Here is an 18537-nt window from a genome sequence, read left to right as displayed (position 1 = left end):
CCGAGGCCGGGACCCCCTTCCTGATTACCATTCCATTAAAGCAGCTTCTCCTCTCTGTGAATGACCACCTACCCCATCCCTCGTCCCACCGCCTTTATTTAGAGGACTCTTCAGCGTCTCTGTCTCGCTGTTCCCTTCCTCTGTTATTGCCACCACAACACGTGCCTCTGCTTCTAATTGGACCCCATCTCCTTCCCCTTGGGTGAGGGCTTGAGGGGCCTGGGGGCAAAAGGAACGGATCCACACCTCCCACCCTCCTTTCTTGACTTTCTCCCAATGAAATGCCTGGTTCTTAATTACAGTCACCCAACACTGATTGTTATTGACTGAAACTCCCGTGGCTCAGGACGAATGACGGACAGATTAAGCTCATTACAGGCCTGTCCTCCAAGAAGGAGAGTGAAAAGAAGAAGAAGAAGAAGACTACAGTGACGAGGAAGAAGATGAGAAGGAGAGAGAGAGGTCTCGGCAAGACAATGCAAAGTCACACATCAGCATTACTGGGGCACGAGCAGCCTTTTAACTACCAATGATTGATCATAAACAGGCATGCAGGATTTGGACAGAAGGCCAAAAACATTCAGTAAAACCCAACAAAGTGTAGCATGCGGACTGAACAACAGATATTGTGCTGATGACTTGAAAGAAAGTAGGGGTTTCCTACATTTTCTGATGCTCCCGATCCAAAGATGCTTTAGCCTCTTGTACATGAAAAGTGAAAATTCTCCTAAGATAAAACAATCCAGCCATTTTCATATAGGCTAATTAAGCCAGGAAAGGCCTTCCTAAAAATGGGCAGCCAAAAAAATGTAAATAAATAATAAGTTTTGGAAAATATGTCTTTGCTGTCTCTATTTTTTGTGTGTGTTTTTCTTTTAGAAATGTCTGATAATTAATAATGAGAAATAGGATATTTTAGAAAATTTTAGAAAAAAAACCTCGCTGCCAAAGAAAAAGAAAAATTATATATATCAGGGTGAGGCTTGGTATATTTGTCATCATCACATTAAGAGTTATTAGAAAAAGTCAGAATTTTGTAAACATGTGATGTAATTAGAGAGAGTGCCAAAGAGTTTCACTCTTAAGACCAAGTGAGGTAACCAGCTCTCACATCAGTCCCACGTTTTCCATCTTTATTCTGACAGTAATGCGCTGTTTTGGATTTTAACAAAAGCCAATAAAATAAAAGGAAAAAACAGTGCCGAAAGATGCTTCTTCTGTTTCTTCGTGCTTCAGTAATTGAGAGGGATTTAGGCAGAATACTTTTCAAATTTGCCTGACTTAATGTGCCCTCACTCTGACTCCATGTATCCAGACACAAATGCTGCAAATCAAATCAAAAAAAAAAAAAGTGGCGCATTATCTCTGTCCAAAAGATTACTCTGGAACGGATCCCACACATGGCAGATTCGGTGCCAGATGTATGATTCGCATGCAAAGACATCAAAAATCACAAACTAGAGCAGATTTGCGGTCTGGGCCTAATGCCTGCGGTAGACACCACATCGTATTAGCCCCATGAAAGCACTGAGGAACCTGTGACACGCACGACCACGTATTCAAGTGAACGTAAAGTATTTAAAATCATTAAAAAAGTAGCACTTCTCTATTGTGACAAGAGTGAAAATACACCTTGCTTAAAAGTACTGGTGGAAAGTCAGGAATTTATTGTTTTAAGTATAAATTTATGTTTGATTAAAATTCAGTTTCACTAAAATTATTCATCTCTTTACTTCAATGCTTTCATGTAACAACCTTAGCAATAATTTACTTTTTAGAATAAAATATTAAGAAATACAAATCATTGTTTTTTTATGGCCACTTTAAGGGAAAAAAAGATAACAATGTAACATTTTTATCTGGCGCTGTTCACCTGTCGCTGTTTTGATGTCTGTGAGTTGGTAACACCTATCGACAAGTGGTTTTCTTTTTTGCTACTTATTTTGAAAATCCAAAAAACAGAGGCCGTCAATATCGATTGATCTGATAATCCACAGAAAAAAACCAATAAAAAATAAAATGAAAACTGTAAAATTTTTAATGTGTGTGGGTTCTTCATTTCTCTTCTATCGATCAGTTCTCCACATCCTCTGATTTATCTGGTTAGCTGTGGTGTTGTGAATGAATATTATTGTGTCTAATGTAGTTAAAATAAACCAGTACTTAAACAGCTACAAACAAAAAATGCAAAAATGCAGTGCATGGTCTAAGCAGTAAATGGGAGCACCACAGAGCATTTTTCTAAGTATTCACAAGTTATAGTTAATCCAAAAAGCAGACATTTTTACTCATATTTTCTATTGCTGCGGTTGTGCTTTTACTTGTCTCCAATTGTAACAAAAATACAAAGAACCCATTACCTAAAAGACAGTTTTACTGACAGCTCAGGTGAGTCAGTGAAATGTGAAAGGAAAAGTGGGAAAGGGGGAAAATACCTTGTATCGTTCTTTTGAAAAAGGCTTTGCAGGCCTCACAGGAGGCCACTCCGTAGTGGTACCCCGAGGCAGTGTCGCCACACACCAGGCACAGCCTCTTGGGAATTCCATTGAGCATGTACTCGCACTTGATTGGCGAGTCATCGGCCATGCCGCCGGAGCACTCCTCGTAGCGGCGTAAGCAGGCGCTGCCGCCTCCCAGCATGCCTGGGTTGAACATTGGGGGGGAGTCCAGGGTGTGTGACCGTCCACTGCCAACGTTAACGTAGCCGCCGCTGGCGTCAGAGTTGCCACTGGGGCTGTGGTGACTGCCAGTGTCTATGAGCGAGGAGGAAGGACTGGAAGGCTCAGTTTTGACATAAGAACCACAGCTCGAGGATAGGTGCCGGTCCTCGGAGGGCATTCTGGTTAATAACCTGGAGAAACACAAACAGAGTCGGAATGTCAGTCAGTTTTGAAACTGAATTTACAGGGAATGCAATGGTTTTCCAAATTTTTGAAAAGAAATGAATGTTTAATTCAGTTCAACTGAATTTTTATAATGTCACCGCAAAATGCTTTATCCTGTCCAGTAAAGACCCCACAGTATAAGAGCTAAAAACCCAACAATCAGACAACCCCCCTATGAGAAGGCAATTTGCGACAGTGGGAAGGAAAAACTCCCTTTTAAGTGGGAGAAACCTCGAGGAGAAACAAGGTTAGAAGGGCAGCCATCTGCTTTGACTGACTGTGTGTGAGGAAAAAGAGAAAAGAAAAGGAGAGCATTGGGTGATATGGTGGAGTTCAAACCACTTGTTTTAAAGCACATATATAAGTAGGCAGAAGGACACCATGGTTTGTGTTGTTTTCAACTTTTGTTTCCACGAGTTGTTTGGTTGGATTTAGGAAAAAAATTGTGATTTGGATTTGGAAAAAAACAAAACAAAACACAAAAACTGTCATATTGGCATAGAAACCACATCAGGGGACACTGAGCTTTGGCATAAAAATAATATTTTATTACACAAACTAATAACATAAAAGTAACATATCTCAGTATTAATAATTAACAAACTTTTTAAAAATATTAACCGTTTTACCGCATTTTCTTCACACATTTTTAAAACTTTTTCTTTAAATAAAAAGAACGCAATGGCTCTCAAAAAAAAGAGGACCAAACAACAGAGCACAACAGAGCACAAAAGCTTCGCCGTGACTGTACCGAGTCTTGCCTGCTACCATCATCCGCCACTCATTCTGCGAGAAATTCATCAGCCCGTTCACCTGAGTTTGATAGATTGCCTTACACACACAACCATTAATGCGCCGGAATGCCAAGTGATATAGTGCAGTAGCTCATTCCTCTCAGGCAAAATGGTAACTAACGACCATGTCAACAGATGCCCCATACATCTTGCAAACAATGCCCACAATTGGTCGGCTGCCAGAAGTAAATGAATGAATGAAACTTCAGAAGGCTGTTAATGGACAAAGAGAGGTGTTACACTCAGCATATGGAGGATTGTGGGTAATAGATGACCCAATCAATAGTCCCAGTTATTTTGCCAGTGGAGGTGCTGGGTTACAGCTGGCAGAGGAAGTGCCTTATTCCAAGAATTTCATCATAAAGATTACAAAGGTAGGATTAAAGAAAAAAAAAATCCTCATAATGCAGGGTAGAAGCTAAAGAGAGTATTCTTTATTTGCCTTGTTAAGCTTTATAAGAAATTATACACTTTGCTTAACGGTGATGTTATAACTCCATAAGTATGCTTGTTTACTTAACGATTACTGCTACTGGTGGGTAGTCATTTCTCTTTGAGGCTGCAAAGCCAGTGTATGTTGCGCTCCTTGCTGTAATTCAATAATATTCTCTCAAACGAAGCATGAAATGAGGCCCGGGTTGGTCTTAGAACTGCTGGCTCTGTCTGTCACAGTTGGTGTTGATCTTACAGAACTTCAGCCCTTAAATTCTTATGAGTCATAAATATGGGGTGAGAGTGGCGGAAAGGCGTGATGGGAATGTCTGAAACTAATAGCAAGCTAATGCTGCTTTACAGTCTGAACTTTTTGGCTTTTTTTACTGCCAGGAGCTGTCTCCATTTTTTTTTTTTTAAAATATGGTGTTGTGTTTCCGAATGCATTTTCCTTCTTTTGCCTCCTTTGCACAAGTGTTTATTTAAAGCCAAGAAACCTCTTTTTTTTTTTCTTTTTTAACTGCAAACGAGTAGTGAGAAGAAGAGAAAAAGAGGAGGAGATAGCCTCTACCCCTGGGCCCAGATCAGATCTATTGATCCTCGGCTTCCTTCCTGTTCCAGATGAGGCATGAAAAAATAAACCCTCCTCTTACGGGCCCCAGACATTCCTTATGCATTTTTAATCAGTCGAGACTGTTAACATAGTGCGAGATTGAGAGATACAGCATTGTGTTAGCCTTCATTCTAAGGATATTGTGGCTTATAAAAGACTCAGATGACTCATGTTAAATCTTGTTAGCAATCAGCATTCACCTAGAGTCAATTGGACGATATATTTTCTCCAAGCTGAAGTGGAGAGAGACCAGCCTGGTAATAGTTAATACATCATTGCAGCCAGATAGGGGGGGATTCCCTATGGAATAGCACATTGTGGCATACGTAAAAAGTAGTTCATTCCACACTTAGCACACGGCAACGCTGGGGAGATGTTTTTTGTTAGGTTTAATGGAAATTTCTAATGGGCCCTTTCAAATCTGTCGAAATGAAATAATGGCACGAACCACCAATTCGTGCAGACAGAAATAGCTTCATAGTTTCATAATTTGGTCGCCCCCCCCCCCCCCCCCCCCCCCCCCCCCCCCCCCCCACCAGCCCCAATATAAAGAGACATAGAGTTTTCAAACCACAGCCTGACTCTCCTCAACCTGTCCCACTCCCTTGACAAAAAAACACACACACACATGCACTGCACCTAATACCTAATGGGGTAGTGTTTGCTCCGCTGCGCAGAAAAATTGTACAAACGGAGCAGACAAGCAGGACTCATCAGACAGACGTGAAGGTCACCTGCCTTCTCTGTTCTGAGAGGCCCACACAGTCCCACAATGGACACCACGGAGCAGCAGATGCACGCGTTCCAGTCTGTCCACCACACGTCAAGAGACTACTCTGTACGACAAAATACAGTCGTCCAGAATGTTTAACGCGACAGGACTGTGATGCACGCTCAGATCATTGACCATTTTTTCTTTTTTGAAGCTAACATGAGATAGGTGCGGAAAATGTCCCGACAGAGCAGCTGAAATCTCAGATGTTTGCATGTGCATGTGTGTATTTTGGCATGCCTCCTCATGCTGGCAGAGCCGCAGATCCCCAGCTTCCCAACATAAATCCCGAATCCATCCACCTCTTCTCCATGAAATATGTTGTCTAGCCTCCTGAATTTCAGCATGATAAATTTACACTGCCACTCAAACACGAAAAAGAAAATGCATATTTAAAACAGTTCTCCATAAATGACCTCATGCTGTCCTTGTCTTGGGTGAAGGAGTGAATATATACGGCTCTCCAAATTTTTACCGTGTACTTTTCCGCATAAAGGAAATATTATTGTTGAGCTTGGGGTTAAGCTTGTAGCAGGGAACACAGCGTAAATCACGGTGCTGAACACACAGTCGAACATGGAAGCACAGAAGGACAGAGGCAAGGAGCCATGCATGAAATTAGTTCATTAATCTTTCTATGATAGGCTGTCCTTGTTTGGGGCAAACTCTATCAGCTTTAAACGGAGTGCCCCTTCCCGCCTGACACATAGATTACACTGTTAGTCAGTGGCCGCGGTGTCTGGGAAATGAATGGTCATGCGAGTGGGAAAATGGGGGTAGCGTGTGTCTCCAAGTGTTAAGTGGTAACAACAACATGCGGGTGACACAAATGAAGGTCATCAAAAATGTGTGTGTTCTTAAATTTCGCTGCTGCGAATATCGCTTTTTCCCCCTCATATATTTATAATGAATACACATTTAAAAGAGCTATCCCTGTAATGTGCTGATTTGATAGAAGCAAACACATGAAAGAGGATTTCTAATAATCTAATAATCATCTGCTACAACGTTGCAGATTCAGTCAAGGAAACGCAAACCTACAGTTAAATGTGACAACAACAAAAAAATCTACCAACTGAACAGAAGTATTTATTGTATTTGCCTTTAAAGGGTGAAGGTTTCTTCTTTTCGGAGCATCTTATTCCTGAAGTCGTTCGGATTTTCTTGCATTGTTGTGTGACTGATTTATCTATTCCCTCTTTTTCGGATACATTTGAGCTTATGTTTAGTGTACTTGCATGTGTATTTAATATGTGTTTATGCTAATGTTCGACTATGTGCATTCCACACACAGACTTGTACATAATACTGAGTGATTCTGGTTTAAAATGGATCAGATTGTATTCCTTTGCAACTGCTTTAAAACCACAGTTTAAAGCTTGATGATAAGTTTGTGGAACCAAGCATATCCTTTACTTGTGCTGCAAAGCTGGAAAGTCATTCTGTAAGTTATTTTGCTCTGACACCTTCATTTTTAAAAATATTTGTTTTAATGTTGTTTTATCTCAGGTAGTAAGTCCCAGCACTAGTTTTGCATCACATAGATATACTTTGTTTCTTCTTCTCTATCTCTCTAACACACACGCATACACTCACACACATGCACATACCATACAGAGAATTTCCAGCATATGGCCTCTTCAATGTCACTGCCACGAGGAGAGACTGCATAGATTTCCCACATGGATGATGTCTCCTTACCTGGAGTATCAACCCCCATCTACATACACATCCAGCACCTCTAGGAAATTGCTCTCTCTGCAAAGTCAAACACACCCCTAACTGCCTTTTAAAAAGAGACAGAAGAAGGAGGTTACGGGGGGAGAAAGAATAAACGAGCAGAGACTTAAGCCGTCATTGGGAATCAGAGAAGGACTCATGAGGGACAGTTACGATATTGATTTCATAAATAAACAGAGATGGCCATCGATCCTAATGTTATTTTGCATTTCAATTACTGCCCAGAAACATAACCTTCAAACGTCTGCTTCTCCACAGTAATAACATCCACTGATAATCACAAGCGAGTCTTGTTTGGCACAAATTGGCTTTTCTCTCACCCCTCCTACCCCTTCCACCCCCCACATCCCCTTTTTTTCTCCCCCAAATGTGTAAATGACACAACTTTGCATTTGCCTAATGGTATTAGAGCATGGACTGAATTTCAAGTGAGACTCAAGCTGATACAGTAAGCGCTCCGGTCAATTGACACAATGCAAATTAACGTGGTGAAGAGGAATTAAGTTCACAATGTGAGACCTCGTGAAGCTACGATGAGGCCCATTAAATTAAACATGCCGGCTGACCCGCACTCCATGATTAGACGCACACTGCTTCTTTCCTTGTGTGTGTGCGTGTGTGTGTGTTAATTTCATTTGATCAATAAAACAAACTCCTTCTAAGAAGTCCTCTCACTGCTGCTTACACTCAGCCTGAGCACTTGAAAGGCACATTCATGTTTGATTGAACAGCAGGTGAAGAAAAAAAAGGTGTCCATCTCCAGCCTGATGAACTCAGAGTCTTAACAGGCCACCTAAAGGATATATCTATAACAAGAGGGGCGGTCATGACATGTGATGAAGCTATTTCTCCCCTCATGCCATCACACAGAACCAACAAAGCTCGGCTCATAAGGAGTAGCCACTGCTAACAGTGAACGCGACAGTCATGAGAAAACACAGCAGCGACTTCACACGTTCAGAGCTGTTTTTATCTCGGCCAGTTTTTGTCAGCTTTATGAAAACTCAAAGCTGGTGGTGAAGTTGGAAGGAAGCAGATTGTTTTCCCCCCCTCACCACAGTTTCAACACAACGCAGCACTTTCCCACCACCTGCTCCCTCCATCCGTCAGTGGATTCTTTTGGCTTTCCAGTCAGTTCTGCTGGTCAGATCAGCCAACTATCAAACAAAGTTGGTAGAGATCACAGCCCTTGTGTAAGGTTTGGATCCTTTTCAAGCAGTCTGACACAAACCAAACGGTGACTGGTGAAGTGCGAAAAGGTGGCCGGGAGCTGTGAGTACACATAAAGTGAAATATTCAAACTCGAACCTTGGACAGCACACGAAAGAAGCAATGAGTGCAAGATCGATCACGAATGGATGGAAATAAATCCGCCACTACATGTTCTATGTTGCAAAAAACACTGATTGCAGATAGTGAACTGCACTCACTGCAAATTTGTAATGCTTGAATTCCCCTAAACAACTGGCAACTCCAGGTACTATTTTCCTTATGTTCAGGGTTTTAAATACTCCGTTGCAATCAAATTAATTTTACCTCAAGCATCCGAACGTGACACCAAGTGTTAAAAAAAAAGAAAAAAAAAAGAATAAATTGCGGGTGCATCTTAATCACAGCAAGACCCGTGTGTTAAGCGTAACAAATTACAGATGCAATGTATGATAAGATGATGTGCTCCTCTTTAACAGACACAGTCAGGTGTTTCTATGTATCGGACGGCTAAAATTAGATCCCAGGTCAGTGTGTGATTCTTTGGTCTACATGTGTGTGCATATGTCTGTCTATCTGTGTCTGCATACATTTGGTCGCTTATGCATTCCTGTTTGTTTACTTGGGGAGGACACCTGTGGGAATAGCAGGTAAAACAAGTTGAAAAAAAATTTGAGCAAGCAGTATATTTAATCTTCATGTGACGCCTTTGTCAGTTAATAATAAGTTAATTAATAAGTATTAGAATTTCTATAATTAAAAAAAAATGCAGTTATTGTAAAAGAAGAATAAAGCAATATGTGTAAAAAAACGTGTCTAATGCGACTCTTAATTCAAAACTGCCTCCATTAATTTTAAAGCAGATGGTTCTGACTGACAAGAAATAGTGGAGAGCACCTGTGGAGGCTGATGCAAATAGTAGGTCATATGCAATTATGTACAGCTGCATTTTATTGTGATTTTGGTCCACAACACGCAAACACGATCCCGACGTGCACATTTTCATAAAGAATAAATCACTAGATGTAACTAATATTTTGGTCTCTTGACAAAGCAGGTATTTGCTTTAGCATCAGAAATGTGGTTTGACAGCTGGGCACTAAAATCCTTTGACCTTTCACCTCGGGCCAGTATGATAGTTGTAAGGCAAAAGTCTCCAAGGGTTTGAAAGCAGAGGCAAACCTAACTAATCACAGATATATGTGACACTGAGCACACAGATTTTCAGCGTGCGACTTCTCGATGTGGGAAAATGTAGGACAACATGGTTAATGCAACTTTAACGCTTACAAATACATTTTTAAATAAAAAAATTCTAAGTGTAGAATCGTTCATCTCAAGCAGAACCAGTAAAAATATGTAGAGTTGTGGTGTTAGTGTAGTGCTGGCCTATCAAATATGACCTAACAAGTATTTAAGGATGCAGGTATAGCATGCATAACCAGCTACTCACTTGTCAGCACACGCATGCATATTTTTTTATCTGCATACATAAATGCAGACACACACACACACACATAGATGGACACAGACACAGTCTGGGGTCACGATGGGTTAATAGCATCATATCGTAGGATTTGTCATTTTTAATCATTTCTATTTGGCATAGTTTTTTTTTTCTTTAAAGATGTAATTAAAACTTCAGAGTTTTCATTTGAAGGTTTTTTGAGTGTAAAAATGAAAGCCTTGCGATTGTGTGTTTTAAAACCACCACAAATTAACTGTGATATTAAAAGTTAGAGCCTTCAGAGACGATGCTTGAAACAGATGTATTTAATTGAGATCTGTTACTTTTATGTAAAATATCAAAACAACTGACAAAACTGTGGTTGAAGTTTCCAGCCTGGAAATGATTTACATCCTTTTTCAAAAGGAATTTTATGTGATTCATTTGATTACAGTGAATAAATCAAATTTATGTACATCCTTCAAGGTGTGCACGACACCTTTGACTGAAGTGTTGAAGCGCTTTGAATCATCGTCATCATGAGCAGCAGCAGCAGTGTATACATTTTATTTCGTGATCAATAGAACTACATACACTTAACACCAAAATGAGCTTTTTTTGATGCATGTGCAAAGTGCATTAAAACGACACATACTTCTACTGAGCGAACAGCTTCTAACCAAAGCTGCTTTGTCGTTTCACTTGCTCAACCAATACAAACCGATAGGATCTCATTTGTTTTGATTATGTGCAGTGGCAGCTCTGATGCAGTTAGAATAAACACTTGTTTAACACTTCAGGAGATGCTCCCCCTTTTTTTTTCTTTTGTGGAGCCTTGCAGAGTTGGAAATATCCTTAATCGCAGTCCTGTAAAAAGTGCTTAGCAGATTAAACCTTTCCAATCCCATCTACAGATTAACATTAAGAGGATCCCAGTGAATCTTTCCAGGTATCCAAGAACTGTAACAATGATAAAGACTGGAGCTCCAAATGAGATTTGAGAGTTTCTTTAACTTCTCATTTGTTAGGGAAAAAAGCTGCTTGATCCCTGCCTTTGAGCTAAGAAAATGCACAATAACCATATGCATGCGCAAGAAAAAAAAAGTTTTAAAGTGCACATTTTGTTGTTCGTATTAACTGCATTTTACTCACATACTGTGCCACATTTGGAGGTGACCAAACTTACTAAACTCTCAGTGTTATTTAATCATAACCACCAATTTTATATAAAAACTATAAATGACAATAAAATGAGATGAGCTGTATCAGTAACACAGACAGACATGTATCTACTTCTTCAGTTACACACTTTTCTGTGTCACGCTTACACAGTACAGTCACAACTAACTTTCCCCGGGACACCGGCTGGTGCTGGAGGACAGTGCACGGGATACCGGCTGCATTAATCTGCCTGTGACTCTCTCCTACGAGCTGAGTTTAAACCCTGGATCCTGATGCAGAAGCTAGAGAGCTGTACAGAGACCAGCTCCCCGGTCTCCCTGCAGGCTACGCCACAGCAGCCACCGCTCAGCTCTGATGTCCTGTACATGAACAAGAGCAACTCCCTGTCTTTGGAAATAGTTTCGTTTGCTTTTTTTAAGAAACAAATTATAACATTTTTAAACAATTTTTATCAACTTAGAGAGAGACAGAAAAGTTTAGATGAGCTAACCAAGAAGGGAAAAAAGGGATTTGTATAAAGAAGCACCTACTGGTTGTGGTAGCAGAGAGGGTCAGGGATACACAGTTCGGAAACATCCATCAGTCCTTGTTAAGCATTCCAGATGTTGCAATTTTAAAAAAAATTCAAAAACAACAACAGATAAACAGCTGGGGAAAAGCTGAAGCAGGAGATCAGTTCCTAAATCTCCTCATATTCTCAATAAATATTGGTCAGGTGGTCCCGGGTGCTGCTTCCCCTCCCTCCTGTGTTCAACCTGCACACTTAAAATAAAAATAAAAAAGAGAAGAAGAAAAAAAAAGAAAAACCTTCTGCCTCGGCCCAACAAACTCCAGTCTGCACAGGTGCCGCACGCTCGGGCTCAGGAGTACGGCCGGTGAGAAGAAAAGTGGTGGTCCGAGAAAGAGGAGAGAGGAAAAAACAAAAAAAGAACCTCAGGAAGAGATGAAGAGAGGAAACGGTGAGCAATGAGAGGAGGTAGAACACAGATGATGGGATTGGTGGACAGAGAAAGAGAATAAAAGATAAGAGGGATGGATGGAGAGCAGCAGCAGTGAGAGCGCACTCAGGCTGAGTAAGTCGGCGAGGGGGGATTGAGTCTCCATTGAAGACAAGGGGGCTCTTTAAGAACAGGAGGGAGTGGTTTAGGTGCATATGGAGCGACCACTATTGGCTGGATTCAGGAAGGTTGTCCTGCCAGCAGCCAATGGTGATGAAAGATTACTGAGATGAGACGGGCTAATGGGCCACTAGTCGGCCTCCATTCACAAGGGAGCGCTGCAAAACAGAGAAAGAAAGAAAGAAATGATAGATAGATAGATAGATAGATAGATAGATAGATAGATAGATAGATATTCAAAGTAATGAGGTAAACAAAAGTGGACAGCAGTAACTGACAAGAAACAGAAGTAGAGGCACGTTCGCTGAGGGTGATTTGAACAGGTCTGTTTACGGTGCTTTAAAGGGCTCAGTGCCAGATTATGGAGCTAAACGGTTCCCTTTAGTCTTTTATCCTCTCCACCATGGATCTGGCTTTCCACAGCCTGCCCTCCTTTAAAGTAATGACAGCTGCTTCCCACAGCATTCCACCAGTCACGCTGTGAAGAGAGGGGATCTACCCGTCCTTAGCGAGGCAGGATGTAGGAAAACTGAGAGTGATAATGACCTCGGCAGGAATGATAATAATGATGACGACGACAGAGAAGTTTGAGTGGATCTTTACCACGTACGTGAAATGTGGCAGCCCATCGGAGGAAACCCAAAGCCCCGCCACCCACCCCTCCAGCCCACTTCATCAACCCACATTTTCCCGATCGATGCAAAACCCATCACACGCTCCTATTGATCACAGCGTTGCCGTGTCGCCACAAGCCTCAGGACAGACTCCCGTTTCCCAACCATCTTTTAAATGAAAAGGAATTATACATTTGAACGTTTTCTTTTCATGTCAGTCCATATCAGAGTCACAGGAGCAAAAGGCTGATTGCTTTATTAAAGCAGCTGTGCATTCTCCATTTCATTTTTGATCAATATTTTAGCATTTAATGTACTTTCCTGCGAAGGAAAATCCGGCTATTCCCGCTGATCCGATTAAGACATCCAGACATAATCAATAGGGGGGATATGTTTATGTTTTTAATGAGACCGAGAAGATGAGAACTGATGTTCAGATGACATGTATGATTTCACATGCAGAAAATAGAGCCAGTGCCAGTCAAACCAAAAAAAAAGTGGTCTTTTGGTATTTTTAAGACTGAATAACTTTATGCAAAATATAAAGTGTATGTCAGACTACCTTAAAATAAAACACATTTTTATTTGGCAATGCTTAATTCAAGGCTAAATTCCACATTTCTTGCATTTTCCCGCTCCACTCTTGTGTTGCCAGCTTTCTGAGGTGGGTACATACTTGCGTCCAGACCTAATTTGTCTCCCTTCCTCTGCGCGGCCTGCTCACACAGAGTAGAGACACAGGGTTTTGTGGCATCTGACAGGAAATCTATTGAGCGCACAGTCTGTGTAATCCCACCATCACGTTATCTTCAGAAGAAGAAACCGTAATCCAATCATTAAATCTGTATTTAAGCAAAAACAGATTTTCGGCTCTATGACCGTGACTGTGTCTCTTTAAGGAGATCAGTGCAGACCAGCCTCGCACCACCCTGCATTTTCAGGCAGCAGTTTAGGCTCTCATTATAGTTTTGCTCTCATTTGCCGTTTTACATTCTCAGCACTGTAAACTCCCAGCACGGCTGTAATTTAGAGAAGAACAGCTGAGTAGGAAAGGGAATCGGGGTTTATTTTTGGAGTGAAATCTGGACTAGTGTAAACAGTGAGTGTTAATGAATGAAAACAAAGATGAGAAGGATTGTGAGAAAAAAATTTCTGTAGAGGACCAGAAATTTGCAGATTTCTCAAAAGTGCAAAAAAGGACAAAATTGTTACGTGTCAATAAGTAGTAATGACATATTGTAGTGGGCTGAGGGACACGGTCTTCCTGTCACGCTGCTTGTATGTAATTAAATTCTTGATTCACGAGCAAACTGCCTGTTATGGCTGACCTTCTGACCTCGCCATGAAGAAAGTGTATCAGCAGGAGGAAGTTCACTCTGTACGCCTTCCTAAATGTTCTGGGCATTCAATTCAGTCTCCAGAAGCTGGTACAGATGAAACCGTTTCTTGTTGGTTCATTTATGCAGGGAACACGAGACAATACCTTCAGTTCTTGGAGCCGGTGTTTTTAGTTTCACTTCGGCCACACACCACTCGATCAGCGGCCACTTTGATGAACTCAGCGCGTTGCCTGAAATCATCAGTTGCTTTAATCAAATTACTGACATAATGAGCAATCAGTGACACGGAAAATAATCAAGGTGCATGAAGGTAGAACCAAAAAACTTGTGGTTTTCTTTTAAAATATAGAATTGTTATTATATTTATTTTTGCCATTACATTTGAGATTTGTGCATTTTAATGCGTTTGATTGTTGTCATCAAGCACTTTGTGATTCTTAACAGGAATAGTGCAATATATATACATATGACTTTTTGATCACGTTGCAAAGCTGCTTTATCAGTGTACTAGCATTTCATATAAATCTGATAAAATAAAAATTCAGTGTTGCATTTAAGTGCATATCATTATTTGATTCACTTTATACTAGTTAAAAGTTTGTTGTATGTTGCTGTCTGAAAACACACATACTGTTATCTCTTTCGTCTACATGCAATAAATCGATACATTTATTTTCATCTATTTAAACCCACGAGGAATTTGTAACTCACTCCAGACAGACATTAAACTGCTGACATTAAACTTCTGCAAGTGCAAAACCTTCAACTCCGCCGCCACAGCAAAACCGAAACAACAAACCCCGTGTCAACATTCGACTTCTTACACAAAGCTCACGAAACAGACACTGAGTCCCACAAATCCATCATTTGCACATTTTCCTTTCGCTGCCGCGTACTTGTTTGGCTCGTCTGCCGGAGGAGTGTGGAGAGGGATAATTACTATAGCCACAGGGCTGCATTAATCAGCTGGGTGCATTTGTTGGGCTTTATTATGTTCCACTCCCCTCTCTGGGCTGCGCCGACTGAACCACCAGGACGAGACAGGGCTGGTGGAGGACCGCTGTCGCCCCGCTGCCCGCTCACGCTGGGTTAATAAATGCTATTAGCCTCTATCTCTTGCCTCTTAATTTCTCATTTTACTGAGGGCAGTTAAAATAAAACTACGTGAGCGCTTGTGTAAATGAGAGACTTGTTGCAGGGCTCCGATATCGTTGACTGCGAGAGCCGGACTCCCACAATGTGACTGGATTCACTTTTCTTCTGCTGGTTCGTGCTGTTAAAAATGTCCATGCAGTCAATTCAAGATTGATCATTTACTATTGTGGGATATTGATGTGACATCACTGATAGTAAGCAACAGGCTGAGTGTGACCAAATGTGAGCATACAGCTTCTCCAAAAACATCTTTTAAGGTCCTGCGGGAGTTTATATTGTGAGCAAATGTATTATAAATATGTAAGGCTGAGAGGGATGACACCCAAATTAGCTAAGCAGCCTCCATCAGACCTTTGACTAAGTATTCAGTACAGAGTCTGCATCATAATTAGAGAAATCCGCTGTTATGAACTCTTAAATCACTGCCTTGTTGGTGCTGTTACGTATTGTGCTCTTTGTTAAATGTTTTCACTCATCAGAAGTCACTTTGGTTAAAGGCAATCACCAAATGGCATATATTAACTTAAGGACATTTCTCCAACCTGCGCTGCATCTTTGAAAGCCGCGATTGTGATTCCAGCGACAGCAAACGGTCTCCGCTGTGTTTAATCACATCACATATAAACAAAATCAATTTTACCCCCCACGCTCTAATTTTAAACGACTCCTTGACACCGCTCGAATCCTCTGCGACTCGCCCACGTCAACTGCATAACACAAGAGGGTCTGGGATGGAGTCACCTTTGAAGCAAAGCCAGGTTGTGTCATTGTCGGATCAATACATTCATCTCAAGTTCATTCCAATATGGAAGCTGGCAAAAAGGGGAGCCTGGTGCCGTCAGCTTTTTAAAGCCTTACGATGCTTGCGCGCATGTCCGTGTCTAGACCCTGCCGATAAAAACGGCTAGCCCAAAGAGAAGTGGGTAACACAACTGATTGGACAAAAATAAAACACACAGGAATGCATACGAGCATCTAGATCTTCATGATAGCAAATGTGCACATTAGCCAGCCTCACCGAAAGTGTCTGAAAGAAGAAAAATATAGCACGTTCTCAAATTCATGTCACAGAGCTGCCATTTGGGCTCATACCGACTTCAACGTCTCAGAACACCCACAGGGCACTAGTGACTCTTCAATTACGAGCTTCCCTCTGAGGAACGGTTAACTTAAGTGCGAAACTTTCTGTTTTAAATGAGCGCGTTTGATAGGGAAATTATCCTCTTCGTTCGTCCCAAACCCACAAGGAAAGAAGCTCTTTGTGTGAATGAATTACCTCCATGGGTGAAAGAATTATCAAAACGGTTAAGCGGAGATTTGGTGGCGTAGCCCGTAAAAGAAGCTCTCTAAATATTAGTTTAGCTGCCGAGAAATCATCAAGTTAAAATAAATAAATAAATAAATAAAAGCAAACATTTATGCAAAGCAGCCTCATTGGCAGCAAATCTCATTTCGGAGAGAGAGGCTTGGTATTCCAGGCTCGGCTCCCCCAAGATCCAGGGATGACTTTCATTTAGTCTCACCTCTCCCTCCAACTGGGGTCACCCCTGTTGGTATAGCAAGCACAGCAGTCACATTGCTCCGCCATGCACACAGATTGCTTACTAGACCCGCCTGGAACCTTTCATATTTCCCAGTCAGCATTTTTACAGGATAATTTTGGCAGCCTTTAAGGATATCGCTGCCTTAATAGAGGATAAAAATAAACGGGTGGTGGAAGGGCTATATCAGGCCGGTATAATCTTGTATTCTACACTGTGTGGAGTTAAACGTCTGGCTTTGGCTCCATTCAATGAGATTAAACTTCTCCCCAGCTGATTCCAAAAGACCATTTGTCCTATTTTTAAAACTATAAAGAGCATTTTGAGCCAACTATATCTAAAAAGGCCAGTTAAATTGATTAAAATACTATGGTGTAAATGGCATTATAGAGCAGCTTCTAAGAATGTCTTTGGTCTATATCACATTGAGCGACTCTGGTCAGCAGATTTCTACAGATGGTTTGTCAGATTCAGTTTGCATTTGTAGTCGTGTGCAATCTTTAATGTGCGCTGTCTGTGCATATACATATACAAACAGTGGTGAGCATGTGTGTGTGTGCTGTATGTGCCTATAGCTTTGGGCGTTTGTGTAGTTACAGCAGTGACTGGCTGCGGTATAAGAAAGCTAGTCAAAGTGTCTCAAAGAAGGAAATAGCTTAATTCAATCAACGCTACTGCTTTCAAGACCACAGGGGAGCCGGCTAATGGTGTTAGAAACTTGAAAAGTTGGAAAAATAAGCATGAGGAAGTTCTGACTACCTGGGAAAGAAGTCTGTTCCTTGAGGCTTTCCTATGCTGTATGATAGTAAAAGCTCCACTCTTCAGGGCCTTGTTGCTTCTCTGTGAGCTCAAATGCTGGATTTTAGCTTGTGCTCCTCCCATGAGGGGCAAAGCTTTGCAGAAGTTGGAGGAGGGTTATGTGAAGTTCAGTGGAAATGTTTTTCGAGTACTCAGCCAACTTTTTAATAAAAGACAAGAATATGGATCAAGATGTTCTGCACAAGCTTGTTTGGAAGAGAGTGGATAGGGAGTTGGAAAATATAGAGGTTTGGTTGAGTAAAAAAAAGAAAGAAAGAAGTAACCCTTCTTCTAAATAGGCATCCTGTGGGCATTGCCTTATAGACTTATGAGAAAGAGACAAATATTATTGCAGAATCCTGAGAAAACATGACAGCCTGCGTCTAAGACTGTGCAGTGCAGGAGAAAAGCCGTGGCTCGATAAGGCGCGCACCTGGTTTGTTTTGTGCGCCCTTCCCCCTTCTCCGACATTCACCCGCATTAATTCTGTGATTGTGTCTTCCTCTCATTTTCTCCCTCGTTATGCATTTAATGTTTCCAATTTGCCATCATCACAGAAAAACGCCACAAGAAGCAATAAATTCTTTTCTAATTCAAAATAATTAGGATTACACGGACCAGTGGTTTTCAATCAGTGAGATCATCTCGGTGATAGATGGCAGGATAACTGGTCATTGCCGAGACATAAATATTGTGTCGTTCAATTAATCTGGTCTAATGAGGTGTCAAAGCTGCCACTCATCCATCAAATACAATTAGGAATAAACACATATGCATGGAGATGGGTAATTAATAATTAGCAAAGCAAAGAAAACAGTATTGGTTTCAGCAGCCACATTCACAGAGCAATTTACCACAGCTCTGTCTTCATCTGATTTTTCAAGTGACTGAGACAAC

At 41.2% G+C, this 18537-nt stretch overlaps 1 protein-coding gene across 7 annotated transcripts in view; it reads right to left on the bottom strand.

The window, feature by feature from the left end:
* The window catches only part of LOC113037632 (steroid hormone receptor ERR2-like), an 82207-nt gene that overhangs the window by 29031 nt on the left and 34639 nt on the right, over window positions 1-18537 (bottom strand). For 5 of the 7 annotated variants that reach the window (XM_026194909.1, XM_026194907.1, XM_026194908.1 and 2 more), the window contains exon 3: window positions 2436-2851. In XM_026194909.1, the coding sequence (XP_026050694.1) occupies window positions 2436-2838 (403 nt within the window). In that variant the 5' untranslated portion in view covers window positions 2839-2851. Of the gene's footprint in view, window positions 1-2435; window positions 2852-11604; window positions 12151-18537 lie in introns of those variants that run through there. The other 2 variants (XM_026194904.1, XM_026194910.1) reach the window with 2 other exon arrangements.

This window comes from Astatotilapia calliptera, chromosome 15, assembly GCF_900246225.1.
Source record: "Astatotilapia calliptera chromosome 15, fAstCal1.2, whole genome shotgun sequence".
In the NCBI taxonomy this organism is placed as follows: domain Eukaryota; kingdom Metazoa; phylum Chordata; class Actinopteri; order Cichliformes; family Cichlidae; genus Astatotilapia; species Astatotilapia calliptera.
The sequence above is the reverse complement of the archived record's forward strand: the minus strand, read 5'-3'. Positions and strand labels throughout refer to the sequence as shown.